This window comes from Microcaecilia unicolor, chromosome 5 (genome assembly GCF_901765095.1).
Source record: "Microcaecilia unicolor chromosome 5, aMicUni1.1, whole genome shotgun sequence".
In the NCBI taxonomy this organism is placed as follows: Eukaryota; Metazoa; Chordata; class Amphibia; order Gymnophiona; family Siphonopidae; genus Microcaecilia; species Microcaecilia unicolor.
Window position 1 is genome coordinate 148,644,545 of NC_044035.1, and position 21,227 is coordinate 148,665,771.

The 21,227-nt window shown below is 43.3% G+C and overlaps 1 protein-coding gene across 3 annotated transcripts in view; it reads left to right on the forward strand.

Annotated features, from left to right (window-relative positions):
- The window catches only part of UNC5B (unc-5 netrin receptor B), a 457,404-nt gene that overhangs the window by 365,360 nt on the left and 70,817 nt on the right, over window positions 1–21,227 (forward strand). For 2 of the 3 annotated variants that reach the window (XM_030203413.1, XM_030203415.1), the window contains exons 4-7: window positions 2,445–2,548; window positions 6,110–6,290; window positions 15,044–15,211; window positions 15,962–16,126. In XM_030203413.1, the coding sequence (XP_030059273.1) occupies window positions 2,445–2,548; window positions 6,110–6,290; window positions 15,044–15,211; window positions 15,962–16,126 (618 nt within the window). The remainder of the gene's footprint in view (window positions 1–2,444; window positions 2,549–6,109; window positions 6,291–15,043; window positions 15,212–15,961; window positions 16,127–21,227) is intronic. The other variant, XM_030203414.1, reaches the window with a different exon arrangement.

Genomic DNA, 21,227 nt, shown 5'->3' on the forward strand with positions numbered 1-21,227 from the left:
AAACTGAAGAATTTCCCCAGAGGACAAAGTGATATTAACTGTTGCAATCTTCTGTAAGTCTCCAAACCACAATAGTTACCCAGAGATCTTCTGTAAGTCTCCAAACCACAATAATTACCCAGAGGGTTCATGAAAATGTTGAAAAGTTGTGGGGACAGAGGGTAACCCTGCAGGATCCCACAACATGATGGCTAATCCTTTGATTCTTCCCCATTTTTGAGTGGAGGAGTGGCCTAGTGGTTAGAGCACCAGTCTTGAAATCCAGAGGTGGCCGCTTCAAATCCCACTGCTGCTCCTTGTGATCTTGGGCAAGTCACTTAACCCTCCATTGCCTCAGGTACAAACTTAGATTGTGAGCCCTCCTGGGACAGAGAAATATCCAGAGTACCTGAATGTAACTCACTTTGAGCTACTACTGAAAAAAGTGTGAGCAAAATCTAAATAAATAAGTAAATAAAATTATGTCTGATTTCAGCAGGCATAAGTCCCGGTGCCCAAATTTGGACACCAAAATTGGCACTCAATGCTATTCTACAGTGAGTGCTGATCTTTGAGTGCCCATTATTGAATCAAGCCCAAAATGCGCATATGGCAAGAGAGCATAGTCTGGGCATGTTTTGGGCAGGGCTAGGGTTGGTCTTAAAAATAAACATCTATTCTGCATTTCAGAAGGGGAATTGCACATCTGTGTCCAGAAAGATTAACATCTGCTACCTGGGATGTCTGGATTTCAGAAAAGTGCTTCTATTGAGCAGTGCTGCACTGAAGGTTTAGGAGAGGTTGCCTCCTTAATCCCCTAGTAGTTGATCTCATTCCTCTCCCCATCCCCCTCTCCCAAAAAAGGAAACCTGGCAAGGGATACCCTTATACGGTGTATAGCCCCGTCCAATGCATCCCAGGATACACTGGACAGGGCTGGGCGCCGCCATTTTTTGGCATCATAGGAAGAGGAGGGAGGCAGGCTACTCTCCCTCCTCCAACACACAAGGTAAGGGGGACTGGACCACCAGGGACCCTTCGCTGGGGGACTAGGAGGGGCTGGAGACCCACCGGATCTCCAGCCCTCCCTGAACTGGAGGGGGGGATCGTTAGGGCGAGACAGGAGGTCCAGTGGACCTCCAGCCCCCCTGTCGCTGCGGGGGGGGGGGGGGGGGTTGGTTGGTCACCAGGGACCTTTTGCTGGGGGAGTTAGGGGGGCTAGAAACCCACCGGATCTCCAGCCCTCCCTGAACCTGGGGGGGGGGGGGGATCGTTGGGGGGACCGGAGGTCCGCCGGACCTCCAGCCCCCTGTCGCTGGCAGGTTTGTTGTTGGGGGGAATGGAGGCCTGCCAGCATGCAAATGCATGCTGGACAGGGCTCACCATTCCTCCACAATGATCTGCAAACCCTAACACCAGCTCGGAGCTGGCGTAGAGTTTGGCGCACTGACTGCTGATCATTGGGGATGAATATATTTAGCCCTGTTTAGCATGCATTTGCATGTTAGTTGTGTTCAGAGCCCTCAAGCGCGTTGTTTCATGCGCTCAAGAGCTGTGATCATGGGGCATTAGCAAACGCTGATGCTAGTATGGCGCAAACAGCCTTCTGATCATCCCCCTGCCATTGCATATAGCATGCTGGTAGAATTTTTTGTAGAAATGATACTAAGCCAGCTTTACTGCGTGTCTTTCTGCTCTTTCTGCATTGCCCCCAAAGGCAGACAGATAAAGCAGAGAGACAACACAGATGGAAAGAGAGGCATGCGGACAGCAAAGAGCAATACATAAGGATGGAGGAGATGGACACACACAAAGTGGGAGACACACAAGGCTTTCTTCTCCTGCTCAGCTCTTTCTCCTCACCCTCTGTGCTTTTGAAAAGTGCTGCTCAGCTCAGCTACTTGATTCCCACTCCTCAGGGCTGATTGGTTGTTAGGAGCTAAGTGAACTAATCAGCCACCCTGATCCAAGGCAGGAAGGTGTGCTGTAGCTTATCTTACTCATTGGGCCACTTGGCTTTTCTCCACTCATGAAAGCAGTGATCAGGATCAGTGCAGTGGCACTGTGGTTCTAATGAGTGGGAGAAGGGGCTCAAAGAGTGTGAGCGAGAGAGGCTTCAAATGGACATGATATACTCCTAGTGAGTGAGATGGCATCTGTGTATCCAACAGCACTGGCTGAAACAATATCATTGGTAGAAAGAAGCTCTGTATCCCCTTGCAATAAAAGCTGTAGTATGGAATACAGACAACAGAAGCTGACATCATGGGATGGAGGAGGGGTGAGAGACAGGGACACAGTTCGATGGTTTCAGAGCCTTTGAGGCGTATTTTCAAAGCACTTAGACTTACAAAGTTCCATAGGTTACTCTGGAACTTTGTAAGTCTAAGTGCTTTGAAAACGAGCCCCTGTAAGAATCTTCTTTGTGCACTGTGCCTGACTAACTTATTGTGTTTCTCATTCAGACTTGAGGAAGAACTTTGACCAGGAGCCTCTAGGGAAGGAGGTGCCGCTGGAACATGAAGTCTTATTGCAGTGCCGGCCCCCTGAAGGTGTGCCACCTGCAGAGGTGAGTACCCCTCCTGATTTCTAACGAAACCAGCTGGGCTGAGAGAAGGTGGAAAGCTAAATATCAGTACAGTGTGTGATTTCAGTGTTATTTATATACTCCTTCTAACTGTTAGTATTCTACTTCCAAGTTCACTGATTTGTGCCAATAAATTAGGAACTAAACATTATTTCTGTGTACATGAGCAGTAACGTATGAATCTCTTTGACTTGCTGTGACTTTGGTGCATTGTAAATCGGTATTGTACAAGGTTGCTTTGGAAAGCTGCTTCTCCTTTGCCCGCTGAGACCAAGCACTGGACCTTTTCCTGAGTTTCAAGTATAAATGAAATGTCACCCCAACTTGAAATCGATGCAGGTTGGTGTTACTGTCCCTGGGAGGAAGAAGGGACTGGCTTCTGCTGCATCGAGTAATGTCAGTAATTAGCACTTTATATTTTAGGGCTTATCTAAGTAAAGCCTGCTAATTAATCATGGATTCATGGAAAGCTAGGGCTGGCAGGGACCTTGAGAGTTCATCTGTAAGCCATTCCCTACTCAAGTCACAATGCCACCCAATAACAGCCCAGACACACATCTGTCTAACCAGAGGGTGGGCAATTCTAGTCTTTGGGAGCATCTATGCAGTCTTATTAAGCATGACCAAAATATCCAAATGAGATACCAAGGGGGTAATCCTCAAAAGAATATAAGAATAGCTGTACTGGGTCAGACCAGTGGTCCATCTAGCCCAGTATCCTGCTTCCAACAGTGGCCATTTCAGGTCACAAGTACCTGACAGAATCCAAAATAGTAGCAAGATTCATGCTACTGATCCCAGGGACAAGCAGTGGCTTTCCCTATGTCTATCGCAATAGCAGACTATGGACTTTTCCTCCAGGAACTTGTCCAAATCTTTTTTAAACTCAGATACACTAGCCACTGATACCACATCCTCTGACGAGTTCCAGAGTTTAACTATTCGTTGGGTGAAAAAGTATTTCCTCCTGTTCATTTTAAAAGTAGTTCCATGCGACTTCCTTGAGTGTCCCCTTGTCTTTGTACTTTTTGAAAGAGTAAAAAAAATCAATGTACGATTACCTGTTCTACTCCACTCAGTATTTTGTAAATCTCTATCATATTCCCCCTCATCCAGCTCTTTTCCAAGATGAAAAGCCCTAACCTCTTTAGCCTTTTCTCATATGAGAGGAGTTCCGTCCCCTTAATCATTTTGGCCACTCTTCTTTGAAACTTTTCTAATTCTGCTATATATTGTTTAAGATACGGCAACCAGAACTAAACACAATACTCAAGGTGATGTCACACCATGGAGCGATACAGAGGCATTATAGTATTCTCGGTCTTATTTACCATCCCTTTGCTAATAATTTCTAGCATCCTGTTTGCTTTTTTGGCTGCCACCACACACTAGTCAGAAGATTTCAGCGCATTGTTCATGGTTCATCAAATAACTATGATTTGGATTATTCTTACCAATGTGCATCACTTTACATTTGTCCACATTAAATTTCATCTGCCATTTGGATTTCCAGTCTTCCAACTTCCGAAGGTCTTCCTGTACATGCATTTTAAGAACTTTGAATAGTTTTGTGTCACCTAAGCACAAATTCTATAATGGCATTTATGCATACAGCTGCCATTATAGAATATTAGCATAAGACCACATTTATGTGCCTAACTTTAGACGTGAGTAATTATGCTAGTTCAATGGCTGGCATAAAAGCTCACACCTAACTGCTGTCAGTTAGGCACCTAAATGCTAGTATTCTATAACCTGTGCATGTAACTGCCTGACATGCCCCCGAACCGCCCCTGCCCCTCCCTGGTCCACGCACCCTTAAAGTAGCACACACTGGAATTTGAGCGCAGAGCTTATAGAATCCCGACCAAGGGCAGTTACATGCATAACTGCTAATTGTTGCCAATTAGCACCGAGGACAATTATAACCCTATCATTTGCTCATGAACACCAATTATCAGTTCATTATTAAATTAAGTTACGTGCACAACTGACCTTATTCTATAATTTGCGTGTTCAAATATGTATGCTAGGCACTAATTTGGGTGCACAACTTTCTAGAATTAGGAGGCAAATGTATGCAAATGTGCCTTGTGAATAGCTGTTGGAGTTATTCCAAAAGCTAGACCTATGTGTGGCCCTCAAGGACTGAATCTGCACATCTCTGGACTGTCCTTGCCACTCCTAGCAATTCTTGTGGTTGTTCTCACAGTAAGAATTCAGACACACAAAGTAGGCAGACCCGGTTATAACTGTAAAAGAAAGTGTGCCCCATTACTCTCCATGCTACATTGTACAGAGGGAGCAAATTTCCCAAGTCATCTGGCACTCATGCTTAGACAAAACTGAGAATTTGTCACCTTGCCAAAGTGTTGATGCCGGCTGCTGGAAGTGACTTTGGTCACAGTTAGATTTGAGTCTGCCTCCGGAGAACGCACTGTTTTTGCTCAGCCCTCTCAGTGAATGCAGCTATCCCAGCATGCTTTGTGGAGGGTTTCCTGTCCCTGCAGTAGCTGACACCTTCCCTGATAGCCAGTTAAATTACAGAGAAAGAAGGAGGGAGATAAATTAGCCCCATTCTTGTGGATGCATTAATGCTGTGATAAATGGGAGCACATTAGAGCAGCCAGGTTTCATTATTCAGCAGAAGTGTTTATTTTGGGACCTGGATCCCTTATCCTGACACCTAATAATGCACTTAACCTCAACATCTGTTCAGTTCTCTGTGCATCAGGAACTCAGCCCTTAACCCTTTAGAGTATGAAACTGAGGCTGAAAAATTCAGTGTGCACTCCCGAGTTTCCTTTTCCATCTATGAGTATGTCTGTGTGTGTGTGTGTGTGTGTGGATCTGGAACCATTACAGTGAGTCCTCCGGGATAAGGCTGGTACCGGCTTTTTCTGAGCCTTGTGATTAGTGGAGACGGGGAGGTAGGTGGGAGATTCTGGGGTTTATGCATGAATGGGTCCTTTTACCTGAGTTGTCCATAACATTAGTCATTTATATAGGCGTCCGTATTAAATATTTTTGAAACTGTGTATAGGTCTTTTGGTGTTGGGAAAAGATTTATTCTGGACAGTAGCATGTTTTATAAGTAGATACTTACTAAAAATTAACACTTATGGGTTTTAAATTGTTTCTGTCTGTACTTGCCTTTCTAGCTTTATTCTTTCAGACTCTCCTTTTCTCTGGGGCATTTCTTTATTTTCCACTGTTACCATCTTGAGTGCCCCTGTCTCTTCTAACTCTCTCATTACTTTCCCATACTGCCCTTCTTTATTTCCACTTCTTTCCTCTTCCTCCCTACCCACACTTTGTCTCTTGCTTTTGGTGTCACAGTTTGACTTTCTGATTCCTGTCTTCTGGCTTTTACTGGTATCATTTATTTTCTTCACTTGCATCTCACCTCTGATACTGTCTTTATCTTTTCCCCCTTCCACTTCTCTTACTCATTGTTTCCCCAGTTCTATCGTTTTTCTCTCTCTAATAGTCTGTCTCCTTGTTATCTGTGTGTGATCCATTTTCTTCCCTCTTCCTTATCAGGTGGAGTGGCTGAAGAATGAGGATGTTCTAGACCCAGTCCAAGATTCCAACTTCCTTATTACCATTGACCATAACCTAATCATCAAGCAAGCTCGGCTCTCTGACACAGCCAATTACACCTGTGTGTCTAAGAATATTGTCGCCAAACGTAGGAGCACAACAGCCACTGTCATCGTGTATGGTAATTATCGCATTCCTTGTCCACCACTTGCACCAACAACCTCATATATAGAGCAGTCAGAAGTCATTAAGGAGCACATAAGGTGCCACTGTTCCCTCCATTCAGTGGCTCTGCAGGCAGGCTGGCTTATTACATTCCTTTCACTGACATCTCATTGTCCTAAAGCAGCGACATGGCCTTCTTTTCCAAGCAGAGAGGAAGAGGGTCTGTCACTGCATCTGTGAGCGTCCCCTTCATTCACTTTGGGATGAGTAAAGCTGCCACGGTTTTGCAGTAGCACCTTGGCTTCCCTCTCTGCTTTGCAGCTAATGATGGAAAATAGGTGAACAATCAGGGAAGGTGTAAGGGGGAGCCGTGATGGGAGGGTGGGAAAGCAGGTACTGGGAGAGTGGTGCGAAAAGGAGAGCAAGCAAGTTTTCTCATTTACCTAAGTCAATGTGAAAACTCAGTGTCCTTGCCTTATGAAGGTGCCTCAGCATTTTATAATGCAACTCTTCATTTCTAAGAGGAATACAATAGAGGAATGGACAAAGGAAGCCAGCGATCATTGAAAAGAAAAAGTAAGACAGCCTAGTGGAGTGCTCAACTGAATGTTAAGTGTTAGATCTAAGCTGATTGGGAAGAGAGCTCCAATGGGAAGAAGTGTATATGTGTGTGTGTAGATATATTAGGCATATGCATTCATTTGAAACAACATTTCCCATGTCATTTCATATTGTTTTTAACCCAGAACAACACGAAAAAAACCCATGTGATCAATAATGGGCACTTTTGCTCCATAGCACACACTGTTCAGCAGACTATGACTCAATAGCATGTACAGTACTCTTGAGCCATAGTATGTACTGTTTATGTAGTAATGCATGCTATTGTCAATATTGCCTCCTTCCAGAAAAGAAAAAAAAATGTTTAAAAACGTACATTTTAAAAAACCCACTAAACATGAGAAACTAACAAAGTGAACATTTTTGGCTTGCACACCCCTAAGATATATATGACCACTTGGAATTAAGGCATGCTCTCTCTCCATGTTAATGTAGAATCGTAGAAATACTGGCAAAAGCTCCATGTTCTCTGCTGTTATAGGGCAGTGAAAGGCACGCCAAGCTGTTCCTTACAGCACGTCAGCTAAGAAAGGATGTGGTCAGCACCCAGCCTCGAAGCTATGACCTTGTCCTTTGTATCACTGAGCCATGGACACTGAGCAGACACATTCCTTCTCACTGGAAATCTTCTGTGAGGTCACTGAGCTGTAGGACAAAGGTAGAACTGCCGCCAGTTAGAAGCTTTCAATGGTAGTCTTGGGAGTGAAAACAGGAGAGTGTCTTGGCTCCTCATTCAAATTCACTGGGGTGATGGAGTTTGCAAGGAAGAAAAACTGGTGCCTGGTTTGGGACTAAAAGCTTCTATCTAAAGAGGAAGAGTTGAGAATTCTTGAGACCGGCACATCATAGGTTTCTTGAGAGTGAGTCAGAGCCAGTCAGAGAGTTTTGCTGCTTTACTTTTGTCTCTGCTAGTGTTTGTCTATAGCTTCTCCTTTTGGCTTCTGACACAAACAGCTCCTGTAACTTAACAGCACACAAATGATGCACTTGGAGAAGAGCACTCCAGAGTCCATAAATCAGACACCTTCTCCTGCAGGCGATAAAGAAGGACTTTATTAATGTGTTATTGGAAGCCGCTCTGATTAATTCACATCCTCTAATGCCCTAAGAGAAAGGTGACTGAAGCAAAGCAGAGATCTTCTCTCCCGATACCTTGTCTAGTGTATTTATTGCACGTCTCATTGTAATAAACTAAACGCAGCGTCTCTTCTCAAAAGTAATTGAATGACTCACATGCTTAGGACATCGTGGAGATGCCTAGACTGAGTGGTAGTTCTTGTTCAGATCACCGTGTTCAAGGTTGCCAATCAGCTCAGACTATTTATGTACATGGCATCCTATGGTTTTATTAACATAGCTTCCCAGGAAATTCTGAGGCTTACTTGAGAATTGCCTGAACATTTTTGCTGATTTAGGAGCCCTTTTACTAAGTGGTGTTAGTCACTAACATGCACCTAATGCAGCTAAAAATGGAGTACCGCAGGATAAGCTCAGGCGTTCTGCAGTAACTCTGAAACGTGGACACGCTAACTGCGTGCTAAAAAAATATTTCTAATTTCTTTTGAGTGGGTGTTTCATGGGCGGAGAGTGGGCATTCCTGCACTAACCAGTTAGCTGACCTACATTACCTTGTGCTTGCTGGTTAGCACAGGGATGCCGCATGAGTGCTTACTGTCTACAAAATAGGTGGCAATAAGTGCTTATGCAGTAATTTTTAAAAGTGGTCACATGCTAATGGAGTGGAGGAGTGGCCTAGTGGTTAGAGCACTAGTCTTGCAATCCCACTGCTGCTCCTTATGATTTTGGGCAAGTCGCTTAACCCTCCATTGCCTCAAGTACAAACTTATATTGTGAGCCCTCCTGGGACAGAGAAATATCCAGAGTACCTGAATGTGACTCACCTTGAGCTACTACTGAAAAAGGTGTGAGCAAAATCTAAATAAATAAACATTAGCACATGACTATTAATATAAAAGATACAAAACAGGCCATTTTATAGCTACAGTAAAAGTAGCATTAGCATGTGTAAGGGCCAGCTAAGATCACTTTTTTTGCCACAGCTTAGTAAAAGGATCCCTTAGTAGAGTGCAGGTGCCTGAAATGCCACCTAGAATCTGAAAATACAATAGAAAGGTATTAAATATGCCAGAGACTCCAGCAAAATTTTGGTGCTTTGGAGTGTTTTTTTTAAAACAATGTTATAAGAATACAAACTTTTTCTCATTTGTTCTTAATTTCAAAATAGCATGGGTGAAGTACTCCTTATACTATTGTTGAGCTCTGAAAGCTTTTTATGAACTGCTATTGAGCTGCTGAGTGCTGCCCAGTAATAACCTCATTTCATTAGAAAAAATCATAAGAAAGCTAACAGGTAACAACTAGAAGGTTAATTGCAGCCAAGGGTGGCCTCAGCTTCCAGTACCACTAATCAGCCTCTTCTCTTCTCTGGCATTTTTCCAACACTGGTAGGGGCACAGGGGAAACAGACGTGAAAGGCCGGAAACTTGGACTGCTGCAGCTGTGATTGACAGACCTCTGGGCCCTGGAAAGCTCTTAGGTGCTTTCCTAAAACCCATTTATAGGCAAAACTGTGTTATTATACTGCTGTCAAAATATGTATTTATTTATTTTATTTATTTAGTGCATTTGATATTCTGCTGAAGCCTTCACAGAGGCATACAGCAGTTAACAAGTACAATCGTCTATACAGGTGCTAGTAATAAGGTTTCACTTTTATTTATTTATTGGTCATTTATATCCCACATTTTCCCACTCATGCAGGCACAGTGTGGCTTACAAAAAAATTAGGCAAATATACAAACAAGCAGAAATACAGTGCAGAGGAGACAGAGGATAGACGGTGGGAAAAAAATAACTAGCAACAGAAAGCTGCTACTTCCATTTGCCATCCTTAAATCAAAACACTGTCACAGACTAACCTAAAAAAGAAGCAAAGGCAAAGGGGCCCTTCTACTAAGGCGCACTAAGCCCTAACATGGGCTTAGCATGCCGAAAAAGGCTTACTGCAGGTCATGCTAAAGCATCTTGTGGTAATTTTCCCTTTTCTGTGTGCTAACCATGCAGTGTTCATTTTTTGGAGGGGGGCATGTCATGGGTGGGGAATGGGTGTGTAAGCACCATCCAGCTTGCACACTCAATTACTGGATGCTAACTGGTTAATGTGGGAGCGTTTACCACCTCCTAAATAGTCTATCAGAAACAAAACAAAAGAAAAAGGCCTATTTTACAGCCGTGGTTAAAATGGGATTTGTGTGCGTGGAAGTCCTCGTTAGGACATGTAAAACCCTTTTTATACATGTTATTAAAAGGATCTGAAAGTTTATTAACCCCCCCTCCCCCCCCCCCCGAAGTAATTTGCAAAAGAACAGTTCTACTCCCTTTTTTGGGGGTGAAGCAGCCAATGAGAAAAACACAATGAGTGGCATTTTCAATATTTATTTATTTATGCATACATTTAGCCCGTTTCACCGACAACGTCCAGAATGGGTTAAAAATATACATACATAGTCATTTTTATTTTAAAATTTATATCTCACCTTTATAACACGTTGGGTTACAAATACTCATAAACAATATACACTAACAGAATTAATCTAAAAACAGTAATAATATGCCCCCAAATCCCAATTTATCTAGAGAGGTAAAGGCAACACAGTAAAGCAAAACATAAAAATTAGTCTGCTAAAAAAGCCTTAACAAAACAATGAGTTTTCAATAATTTTACAAACTGTAGTAAATTCCCACAACACCGCAAATAACTGGGAAGCTCATTCCAAGCAACAGGGGCAACCACAGAAAACGTATGATTCTGAGTCTCAACGTAGTAGCATGTTGTGGCTGAAGGACCACACAAATGCTTTGCAGATTCAAGGGCCCTTTTACTAAGCTGCGGTAAAAGGGGCCCTGCGTTAGCTGTAGCGGCCGTTTTTGCTATGCACTGAAACCCTTTTTACCACAATGGGTAAAAAAGCCAAAAAAAAGAAATGGCCATGCAGTAAGATCACACTTACAACATGGTCATGCTGGGGGGGGAGCACTTATCACCACCCATTCAGATGGTGGTAAGGGCTCTCGTGTTAACCCAGTGGTAACTGGGCAGTGCATGGCACTGAAATGCCACACACTGGGGTGGAACCACTGCCGGTGCTCTTGTTGGATGGCTTGTAGTTATGGATGGCTGAAAAAAGGATTATGTGATCTCTAGCCCATAGAAGACAGACACTTCATGTCATATGGGATTTCATTTCTTTTGAATTATCCCAGGCACAGCTTCTACTAGGTACTTATCGATGAACTGTTACGTCTGGTAGTTACAGTTTTTGTCAGCTGTTTCTTCTGTGAAGTAATGTGGCAGCATCTTTGTCATGAAATACCTAGCCACCCTCCTGGGGTTACCCCACGGCCACTTAGAGGGTCTATCCCCAGCACAGCTCAGGTCCACCTGCATCTGCCACTTGTGCTGTACACTAGCACCCTCCTCCCACCGACTGGGTCAACCACCTCTGGGTGAGTCTTCCGCTCTCCAATTTTCTCCAGTGATTTCTAGGTTACTGGAGTCACACTCCCAGGGTTCCCACAGTTCCCAGAAAGCACTCACAGACCCAACACACTAACCACCAGGGTTCTTTATCAGTCCAGACAAACAGGGCAAACAAACAATTATGTTTATTCTATTAAAAATATTGAACAGTAGAACAAAATTGTGCAATTTGCAAACAATAACAGGTAACTGAAATATGGATCAATTATAACATTAACTAAACACTTGCATACTTCCTAGAAAGTACCTAGGAAGATCAGGACAAATAAAAACTGGCTACATCACTGCAAGCCATTTTCTATTATCTGTATGCCAAATAAAAGAAAGAGAAGTCAGTCCTCTGTAACAGCTTTAAGCATAAACATGCACCATCTGCTGGCCAAACAGGAGAAATACACTTCAGACATATTTAAGACAGGAAAGTATCCATTACATTTTACAGTCTTAAAACACACTGCTTCTTCACAATCTTATGGTGTATTTTTTAAATTTCTGGAGCTTGAGCGGCGCTGCTGAGCACCACTTGAGACGGCAGCACTGAAACAGAGCTCCTACTGATCCCTTTTTATATCATGTTTTTTTCCCAAAATTTGTACTGTATTTTGTCTCCTATTGCAATGACTATGGGGAAAACTGGAAAAAGATACAGGATTCAGCCCAACTCTTCACAGAAGGATTCTGAATCCAAGGCCAAGGATGGTGGCTCGGCAGCCATACTTAGTGAGATCTGTGCTCTGAAAGAGCTCTTGTCTGAAACTAAAGAAGACATCGGGGAGATTAAGAAAGAGCTCACCTTGATCAAAAACGAGTTGGCACTTCTTAAAAACAGAATGGAAACCAAGCAATCTGTGGTTGAAGACAATATTAAAACTCTTCAGAAACAGTGCAAGTGCATTGCGCAGCTTGAACATGATCTCGAAGTTGGCAACAATCGAGCACGAAGAAACAATATTAGACTTCTTCGCTTACCTGAGAATGCTGAAAGCCCTAACATGGTTACATTTCTGGAGACGCTTATTCCTTTTTTGCTGGAAATTCAGTTTGCTAGAGGCTTTGAAATAGGGCCCACCATGTCCCTTCTAATCATGGCCTACAAGCTAAATATCCACGACTGGTAGTCTTGAAAGTATTACACTACTCTTAGGTAATAGAAATCATGCAGCATGCTCGTTTAAGGGCTCTGGTCAAATAGGAAGGTAACATAATTCAAATTTTTCCTGATTTTAATAAGAATACAGTTAAACTTCCTTGGGCATGTATAGAAAAATCTAAATCCAACTTTATAATTTTGACTACTCAGGCAATTTTTGTGGAGATTGATAAGTATGCTCAGCATCCACTCTTAAATACTACTAGCAACCCCATGTGGAAATAATGTGTGCAATACAATATGGAAAACAAACACGAGGACGTTTTAATGCCGTTGTATCACTCCACGGTGCGACCGCACCTAGAATATTGTGTCCAATTCTGGTCACCGCATCTCAAAAAAGATATAAAGGAATTAGAGAAGGTGCAGAGAAGGGCAACGAAAATGATAAAGGGAATGGAATGACTTCCCTATGAGGAAAGGCTGAGAAGGTTAGGGCTCTTCAGCTTGGAGAAAAGGCGGCTGAGGGGCGATATGATAGAAGTCTACAAGTTAATGAGCGGAATAGAGCGAACAGATGTGAAGCATTTGTTTACACTTTCAAATAACAACAAAACCAGGGGACACAAGATGAAGCTAGAATATGGTAGATTTAAAACAAATAGGAGAAAGTTTTTCTTCACTCAGCGTGTAGATAGACTCTGGAACTCGTTGCCGGAAAATGTAGTAACAGCAGCTGGCCTTACGGAATGTAAAGGGGGTTTGGACAGATTCCTGAGGGAAAAGTTAATTGAACATTATTAAGAATTAAGTTTAGGTTTTTTTTTTTTTTTTTTGGGGGGGGGGGGGGGGGGTTGCCGGGTTCTTGAAGTCTGGATTGGCCTCATGGCGTTTAAGGGCTTAAGGTCCACACACAGTCCAACAACTGTTGAAGGCAGTAAAGAAAACAGTGACTCAGATTTGGAAAACTACAAGATTGTTGAAAAAGATCACATGGTTTTGTAATGTGTGAATATCTCACTTTGAAAAGATGAAATGTATGTGTTCTATAATAACACTTGACGGTCTTTATTTAGCATATATGGAAAACTGGGGCAGAGGGAGTACCATCAGTGAATGTAACCAGTAATAGAGCATTGTATTATCTTGTACAACCTACTATAATATAAAGTTATAGCATAATTATTTGCATGAAACAAAACCATGAACCTGTAGGCTGAGGGGAGACATGATAGAGGTATATAAAATAATGAGTGAAGTGGAACAGGTGGATGTGAAGCGTCTGTTCACGCTTTCCAAAAATACTAGGACTAGGGGGCATGCGATTAAACTATAGTGTAGTAAATTTAAAACAAATCGGAGAAAAGTTTTTTTCACCCAACACATAATTAAACTCTGGAATTCGTTGCCGGAGAACATGATGAAGGCGGTTAGCTTAGCAGAGTTTAAAAAGGGGTTAGATGGATTCCTAAAGGACAAGTCCATAAACCACTACTAAACTGACTCAGGAAAAATCCACAATTTCAGGAATAACGTATAGAATGTTTGTACGTTTGGGAAGCTCACCAGGTGCCCTTGGCCTGGATTGGCCGCTGTCGTGGACAGGATGCTGGGCTCGATGGACCCTTGGTCTTTTCCCAGTGTGGCATTACTTATGTACTTATGACATTCGAAGAGTTTGGCTAACTTTGTTTGTCAAGGCAAACTGCTGTGCTGCAAACTTTGCAGGGTACGTTTTACTCCATACACTTTGCACCAAATTTTCACAGCTAAAGTGCATGCATACTTTTCCTTTGAAAATATTCATTGTCATTAAGTAGAATTTACATGCAGAACTTGCTAAGCATATTCTGGAAAGTTCTGCTTGCAAATTCTAAGGCACCCAACTGAAAAGGGGGCTTGCAATGGGCGAGTTGTGGGCATTTCTAAAATCTATGCACACTGATAGAATACACCTGCTCTGCGCCTAACTTAGTTACCGGCATTTACACCAAGTTTTACTTGCCATCTGGGATTGTTGAAATTGTTGGCGGGCACCTGAAGGTTGGAAGTACTCGAAGATTATGAATTACTATCGTTGAGTGACTGACACTAGTGCCCTTTCCACTTTTTGATATTCCTGTGAGTACAAGTGGGCTTCATTGACATTTGGACATGTACTAAGAATGGTTCCTACACTATGGCAAGTAGAGGTTTTTTTCCCATGATGGTGAACCGTGCCCATGCCTTAAAAGCACTGTAGGCAGGGTGGCTCTTCTGAGGTTTTTTCTCCACTGCAAAAAAAGTATGTTGGACTATTGTGGTGCCCAGGTGCCTTGAAGCTCTACAAGATATACTTGTGAGTATTTGTGAATTTCTGATCATTAATGTTTGGGCTTGAGTGTTAACATTGTATTTTATTGGCGCCAAATTTTGCTGTGCTATATATATAATCTGGTCCTATATGTCTAAAGAATGCTGTGGATTAATAGTTGCACCTTTCTCACTCTGCTTATAGTAAATGGAGGCTGGTCCTCCTGGACAGAATGGTCTCCTTGCAACAACCGCTGTGGCCGTGGCTGGCAAAAGCGGACCAGGACCTGCACCAACCCAGCTCCCCTCAATGGTGGTGCTTTCTGTGATGGACAGCCATTCCAAAAACTGGCCTGCAGCACTGTCTGCCCAGGTAAGTGCAATGTAACATCAAACTAGCAGGCAGGTTTGGATGCATTGAAGCCTTAGTGCATGCAAATTGGTTTCATGTATATTCCTTGTGGGTATCTTAGAAATCTAACTGGGTGTGGGTCCTTAGGACAAGCTTGGTAAGCCCTATCCTAGGGGTCTATATGAAGGAAATCAAGTTAAAAATAAAATTCTGATATCTCCTTCTGAGCTTCTCCAAATGTACCGTGTTGAAATTCCTCCACTAAAAATCATCCATACCCTGTGGGTCATCAAGGTTTTTAAGAGGTCATACTCCAATAGCCAGACCATAAAATTTGGAAGCCCTGCATTACAGTATTTCAGACTGAAAATTTCCAAGTGCTCTGGGATTTGTAGTTCTTCAATTTCCATAGACAAGGCAAGGTGAGAAATCCCAGAATGGGAGCTCAAAAACCAGTAATGGCTCAGTTTGTTCCTGGTGAACGGAAGGTGGTTGGGAGACGTATTTTGTAGAGAAGAGTTGTTCCATTACTGCCTCTGATTAATAAAGCATGAAGCCAAATTCAAAAGTGAGGGAATTGGGTAGCCTGTTTCTAGTGACCCAGAGTGAAGAGGATAGAGCTATAATTGTAAAACAGTTGTAAAGGGGGACCTGAGACCAGAAGAAGGGTTTCCTGTTGTTCAACATTCTCCACTTTTCCATCAATCACTTCCCCTGTGTGTGCGTGTGTTTCCTTTCTTGTCTTTTTTTCCATGAATCGCTGTGCTACAGTAGATGGAGGCTGGACAGAGTGGAGCAAGTGGTCTGCCTGCAGCACAGATTGCACCCACTGGCGAAGCCGGGAATGCAACATGCCCATGCCGAAGAATGGGGGCAAAGATTGCAGCGGCGTGCTGCTAGACTCCAAGAACTGCACGGATGGACTCTGCATGCAAAGTGAGTTAATAACCAGGGCTCCACCCTCCTCATTAACTAATTGTCACCCTCCCCCCTCCCCACCAACCCCAGTTTTGGCAGCCTTGGCTTATAGAATTGATGTCCTCTAATTTGCATAAAATTACCCATGACTTCATGCACTGCAGTTAAGCACCAGTAGCACAAGCTGTGAGGAACTTGGGGTAATCTGTTTTTCAGAGCTTTTTCATAACTACTACTACTACTACTACTACTACTACTACTTATCGTTCCAAAAGATCTCCCTCCTGCTAGAGCTATTGGGAGCAGTATGAGGTCCAGAAATACTTCTTGGGAGCAGCAGTAAACTGGAAAATGACTCAAAGTAAGATCTAGAACAGGAGAGAATACATTGGTTTCTTGTTGGCTAGATTAACGTTACAGGGAACATATTAAGATCAGGGTTTTGTTTTGTTTTTTGAATCATGTATCCAACAGCAGTCAATTGTTTTTCTGAATTTCATGCTCCCATTTGTCATCAATGGCCAAACCTGGAGAGGACAATCTCAAAGTGATTAATGCCAGTAAAAAGCATTTTCCTGCGTCATTAAAAAATCTTCCTCAATGTGGCTGAAGATCCGTTTATTCTTGGCATGGGTAGATTAGCAAAGGAAAAGTATATGCAAAGCTGGCATTTTCCAAATTTTTATATGCATTTTTCAAACAAAAGTCTGTCAGCAGAAGAAGTAAGTGCAAATAACCACCTATACCAAGTTTCAAAGTGAACACATATGTGTCCTTTCACTCTGACAACCGGTTGCAAGCTCCATGGATGAAAAGCAGGTGTTGTGTGGGTCCTAATGTAGACAGTTTACAAACTGTCCCCATGCATGTTTTAAGCAATTGGAGCCCTGTAATTGATCAAGTGTGGGTCCTACGTTGTCCACATTCCAAGCTGCCTTAAAGATAAATAGGCACTTTTACTAAGCACTGTTATCATGGATCCAAGGCTGACCTTGAGCAGGGGTGGCTGCAGAGAGCCCTGCACTCCTAGGGGCCTTGCACTTAACCGAGTCAGCTTTGCAACTGGCGTCTGACCAAACGTTAAAGCTTCTTTTCCCTTTTTATCTGCTTTTCTCCTCCTCCCCCTCAGTGGCGTAGCCAGACCTGAGATTTTGGGTGGGCCCAGAGCTAATATGGGTGGGCACGCACTGTCTATATAAGTATGAGTAGTGTCTCTTGGGATCCTACAAAATAATGCCTAAGAATTCACTTGATGATGGATTTCTAAGTAGTCTGCCCAACAGCTGCCCGACATCAGTATAACCACATACATACTTAATGGAAAAATTGATATTTTAAATATAATTACATTATCCCACAATCTCTCCACTGCAAAATGCTATACACAAACTTGTGCAAAAACACACTCATATCTTTAAAACCATAACAGCACTAATTCCAAGGACAGGATGAGCTACAACCTTATGCTTGAAAAGGCAGAACTGTAATTACACTAGGCTCTAAAACACCAATACACTACCTCGTGAAAAAAAGAAAAACAAAAAGGGCTGCGAATACTACATGCTAGCAGAATACTGCACCTTGATCATACTTGAAAAACACATGACACAACAGACATGACACAAGGAACTAGAAATCAAAAAATATGAAGGCAAAATACTGAACTGGAAAGTTAACTCAAGAAGTCAGACTCAGCATGCAGCAATACCAGAAAAATTTAAACTTACATGCAAAATATCACAGATGCACATTTCCAAAAGATGACATATTCAAATTAATAAATTCTGAATAAAATACTTTTTTCTACCTTTGTTGTCTGATCTATTCGCTTTGGTCCCAGTGTCTTCTGTTTTACGCAGTATCTTCTTTCTATTTGATATTTTTTCACTCACCATGTCCACCATCCTCCTGTGTCCTTATGCGTCCTGTCTACCATCTGTAGCCCTGTCCCTATCCTTCCTCGAGTTTCAGTATCTGCCCTCAACGTGTTCCAAACCAGCTCTTAAACTCAGCAGTTTTCCCTCCATCCATATCCAGCATTTCTCCTCACTCCCCTCCATCCATGTGCATCTACTTCCACTGTCTTCCCTACCCTCCATCCATGTCCAGCATTTCTCCTCTCTCCCTTCCCTTCCATGTGCATCTCCTTCCTTTGTCTTTCCTTACCTCCATCCTTGTCCAACATTTCTCCTCTCTTCCCTGCCCTCCACTCCATCCATGTCCAGCATTTCTCCTCTCTTCCATCCCCTCTATCCATGTGCACCTCCTTCATGACTTCTCTCCCCTCCCTCCCTCCATCCATTCGTCCAGCAACTCTCCATTCTCCCCTGCCCTCTCCTCCAGCCATCCATCTCCAGCAAATTTCCTCTCTCCCCTTTCCGCTCCATCCATTCATGTCCAGCAATTTTCTTCTTTCCCCTGCCCTCCGCTCCATGTCCAGCAACTCTCCATTCTCCCCTGCCCTCTCCTCCAGCCATGCATCTCCAGCAAATTTCCACTCTCCCCTTTCCGCTCCATCCATTCATGTCCAGCAATTTTCTTCTTTCCCCTGCCCTCCGCTCCATGTCCAGCAACTCTCCATTCTCCCCTGCCCTCTCCTCCAGCCATCCATCTCCAGCAAATTTCCTCTCTCCCCTTTCCACTCCATCCATTCATGTCCAACAATTTTCTTCTTTCCCCTGCCCTCCGCTCCATGTCCAGCAACTCTCCATTCTCCCCTGCCCTCTCCTCCAGCCATGCATCTCCAGCAAATTTCCTCTCCCCTTTTCCCTCCATCCATCCCTGTTGTCCAGCAATTCTCCTCTCTCCCCTGCCCATCCTGTTTCTGTCCATCCCCTTCCCCCTTCTATCCAGCGTGTCCCCCCTCCCCCTTCACAGCATCTCCAAGGCAAGCCAACTTCCGTTCCAATCTACTCCCGAAGTCGCAGCGACGAACGGGCAGGCAGCGCTGCAGTAGTAAAAGCAGCAAGGAGACTGGTTCGACTCTCCGTCCTTCACTTCCCTCCCTCTGCGTCCCGCCTTCCTCTGACGTCATTTCCTTTTGGGCGGGACGCAGAGGGAGGGAAGTGAAGGACGGAGAGTCGAACCAGTCTCCTTGCTGCTTTTACTACCGCAGCGCTGCCTGCCCATTCGTCGTTGCGACTTCGGGTAAAAGTCGCCGTTCCAGTCTTCGTCGCTTGGGCGGGCCTGAGCCAAGATTGGGTGGGCCTGGGCCCACCCAGGCCCACCCGTAGCTACGCCCCTGCTCCCCCTCCCTCTTCCCCTTGGTAATAGCACTGTTCAACACTGATGCTCTGTACTCCTCCCACCACACCTCCAGCCAGCCCTTACATCTCCTTCCCACACCCTTTTGTTTTATGCTCAGAAGGATAGTGCCATTTTATTGACTTTTCAGCTTTACTTCCTCACATTTGGGTGGACCCTACAGTAGCGCCAACTTTTGTAAGTGCAAGCCAGCCAGAACCCAGGAGAGAATCCAATCACAGTCACCTTCCATTTAAATAAATAAATCCCTGACACCTCATTTGAAATTTTAGTGTGGGGGGGAGGGGTTGGCCTGGCCCACCAAACTGGTCTCCACAGGGCCCCGCAATTGTTAAGGCCAGCCCTGTGTGGGTCTGTTAAAATAGTGTGGTGGCTTAACAATATGCACTAATTTCTAAGTTAACTGCTTGATAGGGAATGGATGTGGACTATGATTTAGAGTTAAAGTGGAAGATAATGTAGAGTGATTAATGCCACCTCAATGCAGTTTTGCAATTAACTCTTGGTAACTGCAAAATTTTAATACAGCATTAGTTAAAGAGGGCCAAAGTGAAATTGTGCAAACTAAAAAAGTAACTTTATTATAATTGTTAGATATGCTCAGCTCTAAATACTAAAATGTACTATATGCTTTTGCACTTAGTTATTTTTCCCCTCCCCTTTATATCAGAACTTTGTTACCCTTAGTTTCCAGATGTGATGCCTTCAGATTTGCATAAAATTACCCATCATTCCATGCACCGATTCTCTATACAAATATATCATGTACCATTTGATGGTGTTGCATGTGCATTCATGTCAGTTTGAAGTAGAGGAGTGTGGTAGCCGTGTTAGTCCACTCTTAAGGTTATCAATAGAAATCAAACAAAATAAAACATGGAAAAGAAAATAAGATGATACCTTTTTTATTGGACATAACTTAATACATTTCTTGATTAGCTTTCGAAGGTTGCCCTTCTTCGTCAGATCGGAAATAAGCAAATGTGCTAGCTGACAGTGTATATAAGTGAAAACATTCAAGCATTACTATGACAGTCTGACAGGGTGGGAGGATGGGGGTGGGTAGGAGGTATGCATGGGGACATCAAAGCATATCATTGATATTCTAACAGGATGGGTGTGGATAGGTGAGGGGTGGGGTGATCAACAGAGACATACAGCTTTATGGTTTATAATGGGCTAGGAACCCCAGATCCTTGTTAAGTCCTTTCTATTGGGTGTTAAAATATTCAATCATTCTGACTTCAAAGGTCTTACGTTCTTGTATGGTTTTAAAGTTACCTTTCAGGATTCTCACTGTGAAGTCACTGGTACAGTGTCCTGAATATCTTTCCTTTGTGGATGACTTTGGGGTCCTGTGAAATATTTTGGCATAGTTTGCAACTGGATAAATTACAGGGAAGTGTGCCCTTCTGTTCCTTTTCAGTCTGTGATGGAAGTTTACTTCTGATTAGCTTGTGTTTTAAGTTGGGTGGCTGTCGGAAGGCCAGTACTGGTGGGGATGGGAATATCTCTTTCAGTAATTCATCCTCCTGGAGTATAGGTTGTAGATCTCTTATGATTTTCCTCAGTTTTTCCAGCTCTGGATTGTATGTCACTACAAGGGGGATTCTGTCTGTGGATTTTTTCTCCTTGTACTGTAGCAGATTCTCCCTGGGTGTTTTGAGGGAGGAGGCAATATTCTTGGAGATTATTTTGGGGTTGTAGCCTTTCTGTTTGAAGGATGCAGTCAGGCTTTTAAGGTGTCTGTCTCTGTCCCCTGGGTCAGAGCAGATACGGTGGTATCTTGTGGCTTGGCTGTAAATGATGGATCTTTTTGTATGTGAAGGATGGAAGCTGGAGTTGTGGAGGTAGC